This window comes from Antechinus flavipes, chromosome X, assembly GCF_016432865.1.
Source record: "Antechinus flavipes isolate AdamAnt ecotype Samford, QLD, Australia chromosome X, AdamAnt_v2, whole genome shotgun sequence".
Lineage (NCBI taxonomy): Eukaryota > Metazoa > Chordata > Mammalia > Dasyuromorphia > Dasyuridae > Antechinus > Antechinus flavipes.
Genome location: NC_067404.1, coordinates 83,878,883 through 83,894,365, shown reverse-complemented (window position 1 = coordinate 83,894,365; position 15,483 = coordinate 83,878,883). Strand labels below are relative to the sequence as shown.

Genomic DNA, 15,483 nt, shown 5'->3' with positions numbered 1-15,483 from the left:
GACTCCCAAAGTGGAGAATTCCAACTCCTGAAGCCAGATGTGGCCTGTTCCTGTTATCATGGAATATTAATCAGAGGGGCCCATGGGTAATTGGGGAGTTTTGATTAAAGAAATTGCCCTTGTAATAATAAGCAGGCAACAGCCTGGGCAAGCATCCCTAGCTCGAAGCCTGGGTGCTGGAGTCACAAGGACAGGGGCTAGAGGCTGGGGGTTGGGAGGGGAGGTTGGAGCCCATGCTGAAGAATGGGAAATGGGGGTGGGCCTCAAAGCCAGCCTGAGGAACGGAGGGAGACTGGGAGAGGCAGTGAGGGGAGACGGGAAGGTCTAAGAAAGAAGGCCTGAGGCGAGGAGCAGGCCCACAGACTGGAGGCCTTTATTTGGCCTCCCCTGGCCCACCCCTGGGCTCCATTTTAGGCAGACCTAAACTGAGGATGGAAGGGGGGGTTGGCTGAGAAGGGAATCCTGGGTAGGGGCTAGGACTGCCAGCTGTGAGCTCTCCCCTGTAGGGAGGGAGCTAGGATCCAGGTCTGGGAAGGTGGGAGGGGGGGAACCGAACCATGGGACTCCCAAGGGTCAAGCCCTTGGAAAGGAGAGAAGGGGGCTGAGGTTCCTAAGGAGACATTTCTTCAGATCCAAAGTAGAGGTGGCAAAGCGGCCAGGGCCAGCTCCAGAGGCCTTTGAGGGGGGGTGGAGGGGCGGCTGGAAAGATGCAAGCCTGAGGGTGTGATGCCCTTTCCCTCCATATCTTGCCTGGAATAACCTGCCACTCCCCCCTCTTCTGGCCCCTAAAACCTGTCTTGCCCCAGCGGATCTCGCCTCCTCCTTTCCCCCAGCTCATCCTAAAACAGAAACGGGCTTTCCAAAAAACAGGCTTTTTCTGGCGTTTGAGGCAAAGAGGTAAAAGTCCAACAAAGCGCAGACACAGAGAGCACGAGTCAGGGCTCCGTTGTGGCCTTAGTGTGCGCACCATGGCTCCAGAACAGCCCCTTCCCACAGTGGGGCAGGTCGTTCTCACCCCCCTCATCCCCTCTCTCCAGTCAATAATGGGCCACGGCCCAGGGAAAAGGCCCAGACCCATTACCCAGATGGCCGTGGGACCGTGTCTGGCAAGCAGGGCTGCTTCTTAAACACCGGCCCCCTCCCCGCCCTCCCCCATGGCGGTCCAACAGGTGGGATGCTTACATCCTATGCTGCTACTAGTGCCAGGCCCTCCCGTCAGACCCCCATCCCTCCCCTCCTCATTGTGTTGCACTCCTGGAGAATGGGTAGATGTGGCCTAGTGGATAGCCTCCATTTCCAACTCTCCCCAACTGCTCTCACAGACAGAGCTCTTAGGAGAGATGGGCTCCGCATCTCAGCTTTGCCATGTTCTCGCCATGTGACTTCAGCAAAGTCCTCTCCCGTCTGTGACCTTTCGTTTCTCACTATGCGGTCAAGTCATTTGTGTCCCATGATGCCCTGGGTCTTTCCTGGGCCCCTGCCCTTCAGCATGCTGCTCACAGAACTGGCAGATGGGCCCTGGGCTCAGACTCTTACCCACACAAACTCTTGAGATTCAGTTGATTCCCTTGGGGGAGATCGGGGCTTACTATGGCCATCTGGGCAGTGTTAGAGCCACTGTATCCTGGGATGGGCCCCCAGTGTTCTCCCGAATGCACCTATGCTGCCCCCCCCCATGTACATGGCTCTCTGTGCACGCACGTGTGCACACACAGGGACTCGAGCCACGCTGTGGGCCCATGCCATTGCCTCCTGCTCCCACAGGTGACACAGCTTCACACCAGCAACCTTGGAATCGGAACAGCTCCTCAATGGTGCTCATTTGGGCCCAGCTCGACGCCCCCAGGGCCACGGAGAGCCCGCTCTGTGAATCCAACCCCCGGGTACTGTCACTGTGCCACGAGGCCAGCCGGCACTTCCACCACTTGGCCTGGACTCCACCACTCGCGGACTCTGGGGCTGTCCAAGAAGCCCCAGCAACCCGAGTGTTCACGTGGCAGGAGGAGGCTGTCCACAAGCTTCTCGGACCCTTCCTCCTTTTCACCGAGTGTCTGAGCCTTCAGTGATTGGTAGTTTTTTTTCTTGCAACATTTGTTGACTCGGCAGGCCCTGGCTGCCAAAATCTGGGCATTTCTGGAGTATTTGGGGAAACCAAACAGCCCGTGGGAAATCAGGCTGTGTGCTTATCGGGCCTATGGCACTGAAGGTCAGAACTGGGCCGGCAGAAGGAACTGGCCTGCCGAGCTAACCGGGGCCAAATCAAGGGCACCCTCCACGCATCTGGGCTCACATAGGAAGGGGGGACCTGGCACGTGCTTCATCAGGATGTGGCCAATTCACCAGGTGGCCCTGGAGGAAGCGGGAGCTCAGACTATGAAGGAGTTCTCCGGCAAGACTCTGGAACAGGAAGCCCCCAGACAGCAGCCCCACAGCAGTCCTGCCCAGTGCCAACAGGACCTTGGAAAGCTAGTCAGTGAGGGCAGACAAGGCCAGCTCAGGTCACACGTCACAGTCGGATACCCGGGACCTTCCCTCCCAGACGCTGTCCTAACTTAGAAGAAAATAATGGCAAAAGAAAAAGTTTTGGGGGTGCAGCGGAAGGTCCCCATGACGTGGCATATGCCATCCTGGGCTCGTCAATCTCTCTGGACATCAGTTTCCTGACCTGGAAAATGGGGCTTTTCACCCCTGCCTTGACTGCTCCACCAACCTGGCATAGGGCATGAGCACCCAAAGGCACTTTATAGACAGAGATGCCAGCTCCCAAGATCACTGGAAAGCCCACCCCGGTTCATCTCCATTTGTCTGGACAACCTGGGTATGGCCCCTTTGGATGACCCTTAACTCTGCGAGGGGCCCTAGGGCCTTCCTTTCTGGACCATCCCCTCCCCAGGCCCACTGGCCTAGGGAACAGGTGCACCAGGTGAGCGGATTCCCGGGCTCAGGAGCAAGGTTCGCTTCAGACCGGGCCAGACGGATGCAGGGCTGCCTCAGCCTGCTGCATAAGTGCTCCCCTCGAGACCCCCTGCTCCACTCTCAGACGGCGGTAACGGCGGCCACCGCCGAGAAGCGGGCCAAACCGAGGGCTGGGCCGAGCGTCCTCCTGGCCTGCCCTTATGGATAGCGGACAGAAGCCTTGCGGGCTGTGGGCGTGGCCAATCCCCACAATGAGCAACTGGGAAGAACCCCGCTGAGGCCTGAGGGGCCAGAGCTGTGCCCGGGGTCATGTGCTAGGTTGGTACCCCCAGCCAAGTTATCCCACGATAGGGTGACCAGCCCAGCACGATCAGCGAGGCAGGAAGAGACAAGGGGGTCCACTTCGAGACTTCTTTCCAGGAGCACAGAGTTCAGGAAAAATGGGCGGCTCCTTGGGGACAGGGGCTCCTCAGCTGTGCCCCGCCCTGGAGACAGCTGTGAGTCAGGAGGCCTGAGCATCTGTCACCAAGTCACTGAGAACCCTAGAGACCCCTCGCTGATGCCAGTTTGCTCTTCTGTGAAATGAAGGGGGGAGGGGAGGCTGGCACAGGAGAGCCTCTCCCAAAGGTCCCTTCCATTTCTAAATAGCCACCGATTCCATGGGAACAGCAAAGCCCCCCGCCATCCCAGGACAAAACAAGGCTCCTCCCACCTTCCTAGTGGGCCAGACTCGGTGCCCACGGAGCCAGGAGCCAGCCAAAACTGAGCTCCATCGGCCCGGGCAAACACGGCAGAGAAGGGAGAGCCGACTGGAGGCCGGGATGCAGCAAGGCCCAGAGCAGCCTGGGATCGACGGGAGAGGGGCCAGTGGCTTAGTTCCCTCTGCCCTGCACCCAAAATGCTTTTTGGCTTGGTCCTGAGCCCTGGGATTTTCTTGGTAAATGGTGATGGGCTCCTCCCTACCTCCATTCCCGCCCTTGGAAGTCCAGGCAGGTGGGTGAGCTAGCAGCTGGGCAGGGGGCGTCCTGGTCAGGCTCTGAGTGGCTGGGAAAGCTCCCAGGCTGTCAAGACTGAGCGAGGCCAAATGCCCGACAGAGGCTGGCTGCCCATCAGTCCCACAGGGTGGGGAGATGGGACCTGGCCCCTCCACCCCTGGATCCTTCACTCAGGAGAACCAGGATAATTCAGGCCTCTTGTTTCCCCCTGACACTTCTGATGGGGATGGGGTGGGAAAGGGCTGGGGGCAGGGGCAGGGCAGCCCAGCCTGGTCTCCGAGGGGACTCCCGGCAGCGTCTCAGTGCCATGCTATCTGCCACCGGCTGCTGAGGCCGGCTCCCGCCCCAACGCCCCAAGCTTCTCTGGGGCAAGGCAAGGCAAGGGATCCCACCCACCCCATCTGACTCAGGCAGGAAGCTCCGTCCCGGCTGCCCTTTCTCTCCACCCAGGCCCGGACCTTCCACACCCCAGTGCCAAGCTCCATTGGGGAGCCGGGACAGGAGAGGCCAGGGTGGGGCAGGGACTGAGGCCCGGCGGCCCGAGGGTGCCACCCCAAATCCTTGTCAGCTCCTCCCTAGACCAGACAGAACAGGGAAGAGAATCTCTCCTGTCTGGCTGGCTCTCCCGGGATGATGTAGCCATCTTCCTGTGGCAGGTATCCAGCTCCCTCCCATCTCTGGCTCCCGGCAGTGGGCTCAGCCCCCATGTGAGGGTCCCTATGGGAAGTGCCCCACTCCTCCCCCCCCCACAAATGGTTCTTTATGCCAGCCTTGCTAGGCCACACTCCCCAGAAGGGCTTCAGCTCCCTCCCTCCTGTTTCCCAGAGGACTTCAGGGAGGCAGGATGCCCCAGGCAGCCCAGGAGCAGGCGGCATGGGGACCCACCAATCAGTTGCTCCGTGGGCAAACAGGCCAGGGAGCAGAGAGAAGGGGGCTCCCAGGCTCAAGGCCGGCTTCCCATAGACCCCCAGGGGGCTTGGCCACGCAAAGGCTGCCATATGGAAGTTCAACGAGGGGTTGCTAACCCTCTCTCCTTGGAGATACGAGCCAACGGGATCCTGCTTCCCTCAGGAAAAGTAGGAGGGAGCCCAGGAAGGGGAGCCTTGGCGGTCATCTTCAGCCTTGCCCCCGCCAGCCACAAGAGCCCTGAGGTGAGCCTGCTATTACCTGTGGTTAATAAGCAGCCAGAGCCAGCCTCAGCCCCAGCTGGCCCTGGCAACTCCCTGGGCTGGGCTCAGCCCCACCCAGGAGCCTTGCTCCCAGGATGCTACCCCACTTCCTGCCCTCTGGCTGGCCCGCCTCCACCCTAGCCCTTTCCTTCTAAGAGCCAGGGCACTCCCGATGGGCTCCTCGGCGTTGGGAGGGTCCGATGAGGGTCCCGGCTCCCCCTTCCTCGAGAGGGCCACAAAGGGAGCAAGGGAACAAAGGTTAGGACTCGGCTGTCCTCCCCGGGGGCCCGAAGCCCCGGCATACGGTACCCAGAGAGTTACCCACGATACACTGCCCTCCTCCCCAGGCGCATCACGACACTGCTTACACCCATTTCTCTGTGTGGTTAATTTTTTTAGTTCTCATTTTTTTCTAAGAAAAAGCAACAAGAAAATAATTGTTTGTACAAAACATCTTTACAGGTTTTCTTCCAAAAAGACTCGTATTTACACAAACAGCAACGAAGCCACGACCTTCGGCCTGTCACCCGGGGGGCGGAGGGTGGCCGGGCGCCCTGTCCCTGGGGCGTGGAGCCCAGCCGAGAGGGAGAGGTGGGGGCGTGAGAAGCCCGGCCCCCGGTCCCCCTCTCGCTGGTGAGCAGCAGCCCAGCACCCATGAGGGCAATGAGCAGGGGAGCCCCATGTTGGGCGGCCCCGTCGGGCCCCAGGTGGCGGTAGCATCTGTCCCGAGGCTCCCCCTTCCCCAACCTGGAGGAACAGGGGGTGGGCAGAGCTCGGACTTCTGGCTCACACACACCTGCTACAACTCGGAGAGGGTAGCAGAACCCCTGGGTTCGGCCAGAAGAGCAATGCTGAAAATGAGGGGGAAGGGGAGAGGGGAGAAGGGAAACTCCCAGTTCTCCAGGGCAAATAGCCACCTGTGCACCCCACCCCCAATGAGGTCACCACGCCTGCAGCTCTCCTGTTGCCCTGGCAACAGCCAATTAAGACACTAATTACCGTGAGAGTGAGGGAGGCAAGAGCTGCTCAAGAATCCCACAAGGAAGGGATCTGGGGAGGGAAGCAGAGGGTGGGATGATCCCCCCCAAAAAATAAACTCAACAACAACCAGGACCCAGTATTCCAACTCTTGGGCCTCTCTGCAGAGGGATGGGCTCGGGGCAGCGCTCGCCACATGATGGAGGCCAGAAATCCCAAGGAGCTTAGCCAGAGAAATGTCAAGAACAGCTGGGATGAGGGGGGGGGGGGGCGGACCCAGAGAGCCAGGCCCAAGAGGGCCCCTCCTTTCACTAAGGGTTGGCTCGTTCCGTTGGCCCCTTTTGCTTTTTCTTCCAAACGTGAAAAACGGACACTTAAAAGTGAGCAGAGTTCAAGAAAACGATGATGGCCAAAGGTGGGCCGAGTCTGGGGTGGGCGTGACACGAGGGAGAGGGCAGGGCCGGGTGCCAACTGCTAGCCAATGTCCAACCCTGCCATCACAGAGCTGGCACCAGAGGCCCAGGTAGGGCACGGGATGAGGAAGGCACAAGAACGGAGGGGAGAGAGACAGGAGGGTGCTTCCCAAGGGTACGCCCCTGCCCTCTTACCCACCCCTGAGACAGGAGGGCAGGGAATTCTAAAAGCCAAGAAGCTAAAAACCTATATACCCAAATCGGGGCCCGGCTGGCATGGGAGGGGGTGCCCGTCCAGGCTCGTGCCCGTTGCTCACGGCCAGCTGCACCAGCTTGGGGCACTCAGACCTTGTAGTAGATGTTGGCGGGGCTCTGGGGAGGCATCTCCTGGACGATGTAGACGGGGTGCCCATAGTCCCCGCTCACCTTCTCATAGTGGGGGCAGTAGTTGTTCTCTGTAGTCCGTAAGGGGATGATGATGTCACTGGGCTCTGTGCCCGCAGTGCCGCTGCCTTTAGGGCTGGCCAGGGTGCTGAGGGCCAGGGCTGCCGTCCTCTGCTGCGTGTGCTTCCGGTGCCGTTTCCGCAGCTTCAGGAGCAGCACCGTGAGGAAGATGACGAGGAGGAGGAAGATGACGCAGCCCGCCCCGATGGCTGCGAACACGGCCACCCGGGAACTGAAGAAGCCGTCGGCCCCCCCGCCTGGGCTGCTGCTGCTGGGGCTCCCCGTCTCTGCAGGGAGGGAGGGGAGAGAGGGAGACGAATGCTCAGAGGGGTCCGGGACAACGGCTCCCGGCAGCGCTGGCAGCGCCAGCTGGCTGAGGACCCGGGACACTCACCACGCTTGCCGCCATTGTCGTCATTAAAAGGGCCTCGGCCTCGAGGGGGCTGCGTCGCCGCCTTCACCCTGTTGTCCGTCTCCTTACTTGGCCGGCTCGTGGTTGGCTGCTCGGGTACCACAGCATTAGGGTCTGGTGACATGGCAAAGAGAGACCGGGCTGGCCAAGAGCCGTGGTGGTCTAGGGACCCCCCCCACCACAGGAAGGTGTGGTCCCTCCAAGAGCCCTTGCAGTTTAGAGACCCCCCCCCCACGAGCCCTGGTGGTCTAGGGACCCCCGCCACGGGAAGGTGTGGTCCCCCCATACAGTTCAAAGGCAGATCTACTCACCCTGCTGGACCTTCATGACAATCTTCATGGTCCGTGTATGGCACACCCCCCCCTCTCGGTTCTCCAGCCCCTCCAAGCTCCCATTGGATGTGGCTGGAACAGAGGCAGAAGGTGAGTTCAAGGCTGGGGAGGCTGGGTCTCCTCAGAAATCCCAGAAGGTCCCAGGGAAAGGGCATGGAGAAGGAAGTCAGCCTCAGGGGGACACCCCAAGACTCCCTGGGGGGGGCCTCAACTTGGGATTGGCCAGTCTTAGCTTCGAGCTTCCACTGCCCTGAGCTTCTGTGCTGAGCAGGCAGCTCTGTGGGCTGTTCCCCCCAACCTGCCTCTGCCCCCAGGGCACAGCAGATGCCCAGGCCCGGGCCTTCTCAGGGTAAGGAAGGAAGAGAAACAGCAGAAAGCCCTGGGAGGCCACAATGCCAGGCCCTGGGCCCGACGGGACCGGGAACTTGCCGCAAACCGGTGCCCCGGCGAGGCCGAAGCTTCCCACAGGCGAGGGGCTGCCGTGATGAGTATTGCTAGCCCACCCTCCTCCTCCCACAGACAGAGCCCCTCCTCCTGCACTGCCTGGAGACAAGGTGGGGAGGGGGACCGGCACCTTGGGGGCTGAAGCCTTTGAACCCCAGCAAAGCAGGCAAGGGCCCGAGGGGACTGGCCGGTGAGGAGGGGGCGCCGTGGCGGGTGGGACACTCACACGTGATGTAGTAGTCCTGCTGCCTCTGAAACTCGAGGCCCATGTGGTTGGGGCTGAACTCCTGGAACTTGATGGTGAAGCGGATCTCCCGCTCGGGCTGGTTGCAGGTGACCAGCACCTTGGGGTTGAGCACCGTGCTGCAGGCCGCGGCCTGCTCCAGCCGTACCAGGTACAGCTTGTAGTACTCGTAGGGCCGGCCGGCCTCCGCCGGGGGGCAGATGATGTCCAGCTTGTCGCCGATCTTGGGGTAGATCACCAAGCCCTTCCCACTCAGGAACCTGCCCAAGAAGGAGGAAGGGGGGAGAGCTCAGCCCAGGAGGAGGGCCCTCCGGGCCCTCCCGGGCTCCGTCTGCAGCCGAGGAACTCCCAGGGAGCCGAGCCTGGGCCATGTGAAGCGGGACTGCTGTCACACACACCCCACCCCCCGCCTCCTGTCCCTTGCTCATCCTTTCCCACTCCCAGCCTTCACAGCTCAGCAAGCTCTCACTTGCCTGGGCCACCACCCTCCATGTTCCCAGCCAAGGGTGAGGAAGCCTAAGCCGCCCCCTCCCCCCCCTTCACCCCACAGCAAACCCAGCAAAGGCAGGGCAAGGGCTGGGAACAGGATGCACAGGGCAAGACCGTCCTGGAGGTGGGGGCCACGAGCCTCTCCACGACTTCCCCTTAGTCCTCACACTCGCAGCACAGGCCCCGTGGGGCTCATCACTTGGGGAGTCTTCTCCCTTCCATCATGTTCACTGGGGAGCGCATCCCCAAAGAGAAGGGGCGGGAAAGGCCGGCCACAAGGGCAGAGAAGAGGCAGGGCCTCCACACGCCGTACCTGCAGCCCTCTCGTCCCCCAAAGCAAGAGGGAACCCCAGCTTTCCAGACTGGCCAATGCCCCAAGCCCAATTCCGAAGGAATGTTAGCCCAGGAGGGAGGAAACAAAGTCCCGCCCACAGACTCCAAAAACTCAAATCGGGCCTTCTTCCCACCTCCCCTGGGCTTCGGAAGTAGGAAAGACACAGAGTTGAGTGACAGAATTCCAACCGGGCACTAAGCTGTTCAGTCTTGGTTTGGGCCCAGAACTCAAACAAAGGGCTGTCTGCTCCCCAGGGGTTCAAGAGACCTCTGGACAAGAGGCACCTACAGGGAACCCGTGTTTCTTGTGCAGACAGAGAGGCCCACCACGACGAGCCAGCGGGAGGCCGCACTCTGGGCCAAGGACTACAGTGATGGGCATGAGCAGGGCAAGCTGCAGAGGGGGAAGTACAGAGAGGGAAGGATGAGGCGGGGGCTGCCCAAGGCTGTGAAGGTCAGCTGAGGGACATCAACAATGGGGAGCTCTTCCCAAACTGGGAGATCCACGGAAGTGTGAGGAGTGACAAGTCTAGCCCGAGTCGGGGAGCCCAGTTAGGAACAGCCAGCACTGGAGAAGGGAGAGTCCCCCAGCCCTGAGGAAGGGGACAAGGCCTGAGGCCAAGTGTTATGGTAGGGAGTGGTGGGGCAAGGGGCTGGCACCTACCAAAAACAGGGAAATCATGGTGAATGACCCCTCCCCACACACACACTCAGAATCCTGCTTCCACTCAGTGGTCCTGTTCTGATAATGTGCCCCAGAGCAGAGGGCGGCCCTTCCAGCGTGGTGGGGCTCCGGCCTCGCCCCTCGACCAGACTGCCCTCAGCATCACCCCTCCACAGCTGCTGGAAAACTCAGTCTGGTCCCTTCCTCCCTTGTCTCCGCTGTCACGGCCACAGCCAAGGCCCAGTTCCCGAGGCCACGGGGATGTCTCCAAGGCCCAGCCCCCTCCAAGCCTCAGCTCTGGCTGAGAGTCCCGTCTTCCTGTTATCTCAAAGATCAAGGGGATTGCTTCGGGTCGACACACTGCCACCTCCATCACTCCCCTCTGTGCTCCCTACAGTCCGCTGTTGTAGCTCACTGCATCTCCCCTCTCTGTGCCTTTGCCCTGCCCCAGCTGTTCCCACTCTCAAAGCATTGATTTTGGACGTGCAGGTTACCACTTGGGCCATAGCTCTAAGCTCCCCGAGGGCAGGAGATGAGTTTACTCGGGTCTTTGGAGCACCTACTGGTGTCCGAAATGGCACAGCTACTTAATGGGTTCTGGTTCTGCTGGACTAACTACCCGGGCGTGTCGCCTCTCTCCGGTCCCAGGGGAATGAGAACTCGGCCCACTGTTTGTTCCGAACCCAGAAACCGTCCTGGCCCTAAGTCCCGGCAAGCAGAGAGACCAGAAGCCATTGTTGATAGCCCGATGGGAGCTTGGAAGCTCCCTCCATTTTCTCCCAGAGTTCCCCACTGGTGAATTCTGCAGCCTTCCTTCCCCTTATCTTCCCCCACCCCCCACTCCGTGGGAGAAGGGCTAGGGGTGGGGTGGGGGCAAAGCCCCTTTCCCCACCCAGTTTCACCTTTCCAGACCTCAGCCTACCCCCACCCCCATGCCCGAGGAGTGCTTTCTTGCCCAGGCCACCCCCAGACAAAGCCCTTTTCTGGAAACTAAGGGGATTGACATGGCTCAGCAGGGAGTCTGGAACAAGTTACCATGGTAACCCCTGAAGACTTCCCCCCCATCCAGTCTTGATCCTGGTGGGTCCTAGGTCATCCCCAGGAATACCCCCTTTCCCCCAACATGGAAACCAGAGTCCAGGTGGTTTTGGAGAACCAAGAAGGGGAGGGTGGGGAAAGGAACAGCCCCACCACCACCAGGGAACAGGTGGGAGACTCGGGAGCAGTACCTCGCCCTCAACTTGAGCCCCTCGCCTCAGATGTTCACAGGGGCCAGAGGTCAGCAGTCACCCTGCAGGCTGGAAACAAGCAGAGCTCAAGGCCCAGAGTCCTTGCCCCCGGCCCCCAGAGAGCCCAGGGGCCCAGACTGGAGGCCCTGCCTCCAGGGCCTGGGCTAGCTCTCCTTCAAGCTGGCTGCAAAAATCCCCACTGTGGCTTCTCATGGCTCCCCCGACTCCATCCAATAGAGCCTTCCAGGAAGCCTCCCTGACCTCCCCATCACCACTGCCCAGCGGCTTTTTAACTCCCTATCCTAGCTCCCTCCCCAAGAGGCCAAGCGAGGGGGATGGTGGGAGGCAAAGCCAGATAAATGGCACTGCCTAAGACCCACAAGATAGAGAGCCATGAGTTTGCTGGCCTTGGCCCCAGGCCCAGGGGCTGGCCTCACCTACTCATCACACAATATGGAAGGCCTGTGAATTGGGGGGGGGGGAGGGTGGCAGCAAGGTTCTGTTGTTACCATGTGCACTCGCAGGCTCCATCAGGCCTCGTCCTACCTGGAAGGCGTCAAATCGCATCATGTCACATCACATCTCTCCTCTGTGTCTTTCTGTGTCTCTCTCCCTCCCTCCTCCTCTGTCTCACATACACATACACACAAGAATTAGGCTGAGGGCCCGCCACCCAAAGACTTCTCCCAAACTTAGGGCCATCCGTGGCCTACGCTGTGTATTAAGGGATGGAACAAGTGAGGGTCCGAGCTGCTGCCCCGTTTCTCCCTCCCACTGGGTCTTGCCATCCCAGGAAGGAAGCATTAGCCATGTCATCAACAGAGGTCCACTGCTCCTTCCGCCAGCCCCTCCAAAGTGGAGGCAAGAGGAAAAGGGGTAGGCTGAGATTCAGAGCCCCCAATCTCTTACTCGGCAGAGTCCCTTGTCCCAGCTACCAGCTGTTGGAAAGGAAGGCCATCCCTCAGTCCTAGCAACAGCACCCAGGCCGGGAGCAGCCTCCCAAGCTGAGGCTGCCTTAAGGGCAAGTGGACAAAGAGAGTCCAGCCTTAGGATCCCTCAGCTATCCACCCCCCCCCCCCCCCGCCCAAATGGCCGTCGGCTGAAGCTGAAGAGGGGGAAGTGTGAATTCAGGCTGTGTCCTGGCTGTAAACATCAGAGGGCGGCTTCCCATGGAGGGAGGTTGGGATGGGAGTGGTACAGGCCCCAAATGGAACAGCAGCAGCTGCAGCTGGCTAAGCAGCCCCCCAAGACTGGGAGATTTCTGTAAGGGAACTGGGAAGTATCCTTCCCTCATCTTCGGGGGATAGCCAGGGAAACCCAGAGGCCCTGGTCACCCAGGTTGGCCCCAAAGGCCACATGAAGAGACTCCTAGGGAAAACCCCGTGCCAGCCACTGCCTGGCAGCACCTGGACACGGCCCGCGCTGGCCCTCCAACCTAGAAACAGAGACCCCCAGCCCTTATTTATTTTGAGGTTTTTTTCCCAAGGAGGAAGCAATTAAGGCAGGTTTACGGGAGCTGGGGGAGGGGTGGAGGCTGCCAGCTCCCTGATACGACTAAGACTAAAAGCTAAAAGGAAAGGAGGTGGGGGGGGGGGGAGATAGAAAAGGAGAGGGGGAATGAGGGGATAAAGAGAGAGAGGGAAAAAGGGGCGAGAGGGAGAGAGAAGGAGAGGAAGGAGAGGAAGAAGGAGGAGAAGGAGAAGGGAAAGAAAAGAAAGAAAGAAAGAAAGAAAGAAAGAAAGAAAGAAAGAAAGAAAGAAAGAAAGAAAGAAAGAAAGAGAAAGAAAGAAAGAAAGAAAGAAAGAAAGAAAGAAAGAAAAAAGAAAGGAAGGAAGGAAGGAAGGAAGGAAGGAAGGAAGGAAGGAAGGAAGGAAGGAAGGAAGGAAGGAAGGAAAGAGCAGGGGAAGAGGAAAAAGACAAGAGAAGATAAGGAGGGGAGAGGAGTGAAAGGGAGGGAAGGGAAAAGGGAGAAAGGGGAGGAGGAGGGAGGGAGAACAGAAAAGGAAAGGGGGAGGGGAAGAGGGCAAGAGGGGAGAGGGAAGGAGGGAAAAGGGGGAGGGAGGAAAATCTGGAAGAAAGGGAGACGAGTGAGAGAAGAGGAGAGGAGAGACAGACCAGAGCTGGGAGGAAAAGTGCTGGTATGTGTGAAAACAAAAGGATGGAAGACAGTCAGAGGTGACTAAGTGAGGCCAGGGGAAGCCCTCAGAATGGAGTGGAGGCTGGCGGAGGCTGGCACAGAGAAAAGGGGAGGCAGCTGCCTGGAAGATGGTTCGGGGGGCAGCAGCCCCGGCCCGAGGGGAGGCAGCCCTCCTTCCCACCCACCTGCAGCTTTCCCTTGTCTAGCTCTTGGAGGCACCAGACAAAAGTAACTTGCAGATTTCCTCAGCCCCTGCCGAGACTCCCTGGATTAAGGTAGCGTAAGTGGAGGGGAGAGGCTAGAAGTGAGGTACCAGAGAGGAAGGGGCACCAAGACCCCGGTCCTAGCCTCCTCCCAAGCTGCTCAGCGCCAGGTCTCTGTCTGCTCGCCTCTACCAAGTGCTCTCTGCACTTGGGGAACGGAGGAGCCAGCTAGGTCGCCCCGCACCCGCCCCCCCTTTACTCCCACACATGGGTGTGAGTGAACCCTGGGCGCCTGAAGGCAAAGGCTCTCCAGTCCCCATCCTGTCCCATCCTGCTCGGCCGCACCCCCCCACACACATACATACCAAAGTGCTTAGCAACTTGTGCTGGGGCTCCGCTGCCCAGGTCCCCGGCCCCCCGCCCCCTTGGGACCACAGGGGCTCAGCCCCAGCCTGCCTCATGGCAGCGGACGCCTCAAGACTCCACGAGAGAGATCCAAAGTCTTTCCCTCTGGCAGCTCCCACACCCATTAAGAGAAGCCCCCGGCCCCCTCCATCCCCTCTGGCCACCCCCACCCCAAGGATCCCTGCAGCTCCTTCAGGGCACACAGTAGGTGCTCGCAAAAGGTCCTGAGGCTAGAGCAGCTACCTGGAGCCCTCAGAGCCAGCTCAGTGGAGAATGGGGAAGTTTCTGGCTGAAGGGATCCCTTGGAGTTAGACTTGAAAAACTGGGAAAGTGGAGAAAAGTTCTCTAGAGGAAGGAAGAGCTGCTGGATTGGGGAGGGGGGGAGAGCAAGGCATCGAGAACAGCCGCCCTTTGCCCCTGGCTCCAAGACAACGGTGCTTGCAGCTCCTCGAAGCCCCCCACCCCTGCTCCAGTGCAAAAAATCCCCAGGGAAAGGTGTGGCGGAGGGAAAGGAGGGGGGGGTGGCCAAAAGGTCCACAATGGAGGACTGGGGAGGGGGGGCTCCGCTCCCCCCTTCCCCCGGTCTCCATTTCTCCCGAGCTGGGGGGGGGGGGAGCGCTGCACAAAGGCCGCAGGGCGGAACAACGCCTCGGGCTTCGGGGGTGCTGCTGGGGTGCCCCCCTTCCTCCCTCCGCCGTCACCCGCCTTTGTGAGCTCCGAGCGGCGCCTCCCCGGGCCTCCCGGCAGCGAGGAGGCGAGAACAGCACGGAGAAGGTGGGGGGGGGGGGGGTGATGATGGAGGAAGAAAGGGAGATAAAGAAGAGCGGAGAGGGAGAGCCAAAGCTGGAGCTGGGAGGCTGATCGGAGAAAGGGGGAGAGCAGCGAGCTCAGCTCCGGGACGGGCAGTCCCACGAGCCGACTCGGCGGCGGCACCGAAGCGAAGCCCAGCCCAGCCCAGCCCAGCCCAGCGCAGCGTCGGCCGGGAGCGAGCTACCCGGAGCGGGCCCTGCCCCGCCCAGCCCCGCCGGGTGTCCCAGAGCGGGGGGCTCCGAGCTCAGCCGAGGCCGGCTGGAGGCCGGGGCCAGCCCCACACATGCATACAGACAGTTCGGCGGGCGGCCTGACGGACCAACGGACGGCCGGGCGGCCAGATGGGCGGGCGGCCAGGCGGCCAGCTTGGCAGACAGACAGACAGACGGACAGACAGACTAGCTGACAGACGGACGGGCGGCCGCGCGCTTGCTTACTTACTTGGGGTTGAGGGAGCTCCAGGATACGGGCTCCAGCGTCTTGGGCAGCGGCGTGGCGAGGCGGCAGAGCGCCAGCACGAGCCCCAGCAGCCACTTGCCCCCGGCGGAGCGCAGTCCCGGCCGGGCCATCCTGCCGAGCTCCCCTCTTCGAGCGCTCGCTGCCTCGCTCGCCCGCCCCACCGGGTGGGTAGGTCACTCGCCCGCTTGGGTCACTCGCTCGCAGCTGGCTCGGACCAGCTCAGTCGCCCATGGCCCACCGCCCGTCCCGTCTGGCTCCGATCCCGATCCCGATCCCGATCCCGATCCCGATCCCGATCTCGATCCCGGTATCGCCACCCGAGGCTGTGGTCGTCGCAGCCCGGTCCGGCCCGGCCCAGGCACCTGGCTGGCTAGCTGGCCGGCTGGCTCGGACCCGGGCCGCCCCCC

At 61.0% G+C, this 15,483-nt stretch overlaps 1 protein-coding gene across 1 annotated transcript; it reads right to left on the bottom strand.

Moving 5' to 3' along the window:
• Window positions 1–5,453: 5,453 nt before the first annotated feature.
• Window positions 5,454–15,463, bottom strand: EFNB1 (ephrin B1). The gene is made up of 5 exons (XM_051968143.1): window positions 15,059–15,463; window positions 8,330–8,607; window positions 7,639–7,731; window positions 7,310–7,441; window positions 5,454–7,202 (listed from the first exon to the last, which is right to left on the bottom strand). Exons 1-5 carry the CDS (start codon window positions 15,184–15,186, stop codon window positions 6,814–6,816), a joined length of 1,020 nt encoding a protein of 339 aa, XP_051824103.1. The 5' UTR covers window positions 15,187–15,463; the 3' UTR covers window positions 5,454–6,813.
• Between the last annotated feature and the right edge of the window lie 20 nt (window positions 15,464–15,483).

What these genes read in the sequence shown, in the direction of transcription:
- EFNB1 (XM_051968143.1), bottom strand. Translation starts at nt 15,186, where the DNA reads ATGGCCCGGCCGGGACTGCGCTCCGCCGGGGGCAAGTGGCTGCTGGGG. An exon ending in GCAGGACTACTACATCACGT is followed by an intron (nt 7,732 to 8,329) that starts GTGAGTGTCCCA and finishes CCTCTGTTCCAG; the next exon opens with CCACATCCAATGGGAGCTTG. An exon ending in TGTCATGAAGGTCCAGCAGG is followed by an intron (nt 7,442 to 7,638) that starts GTGAGTAGATCT and finishes CCATGTCACCAG; the next exon opens with ACCCTAATGCTGTGGTACCC.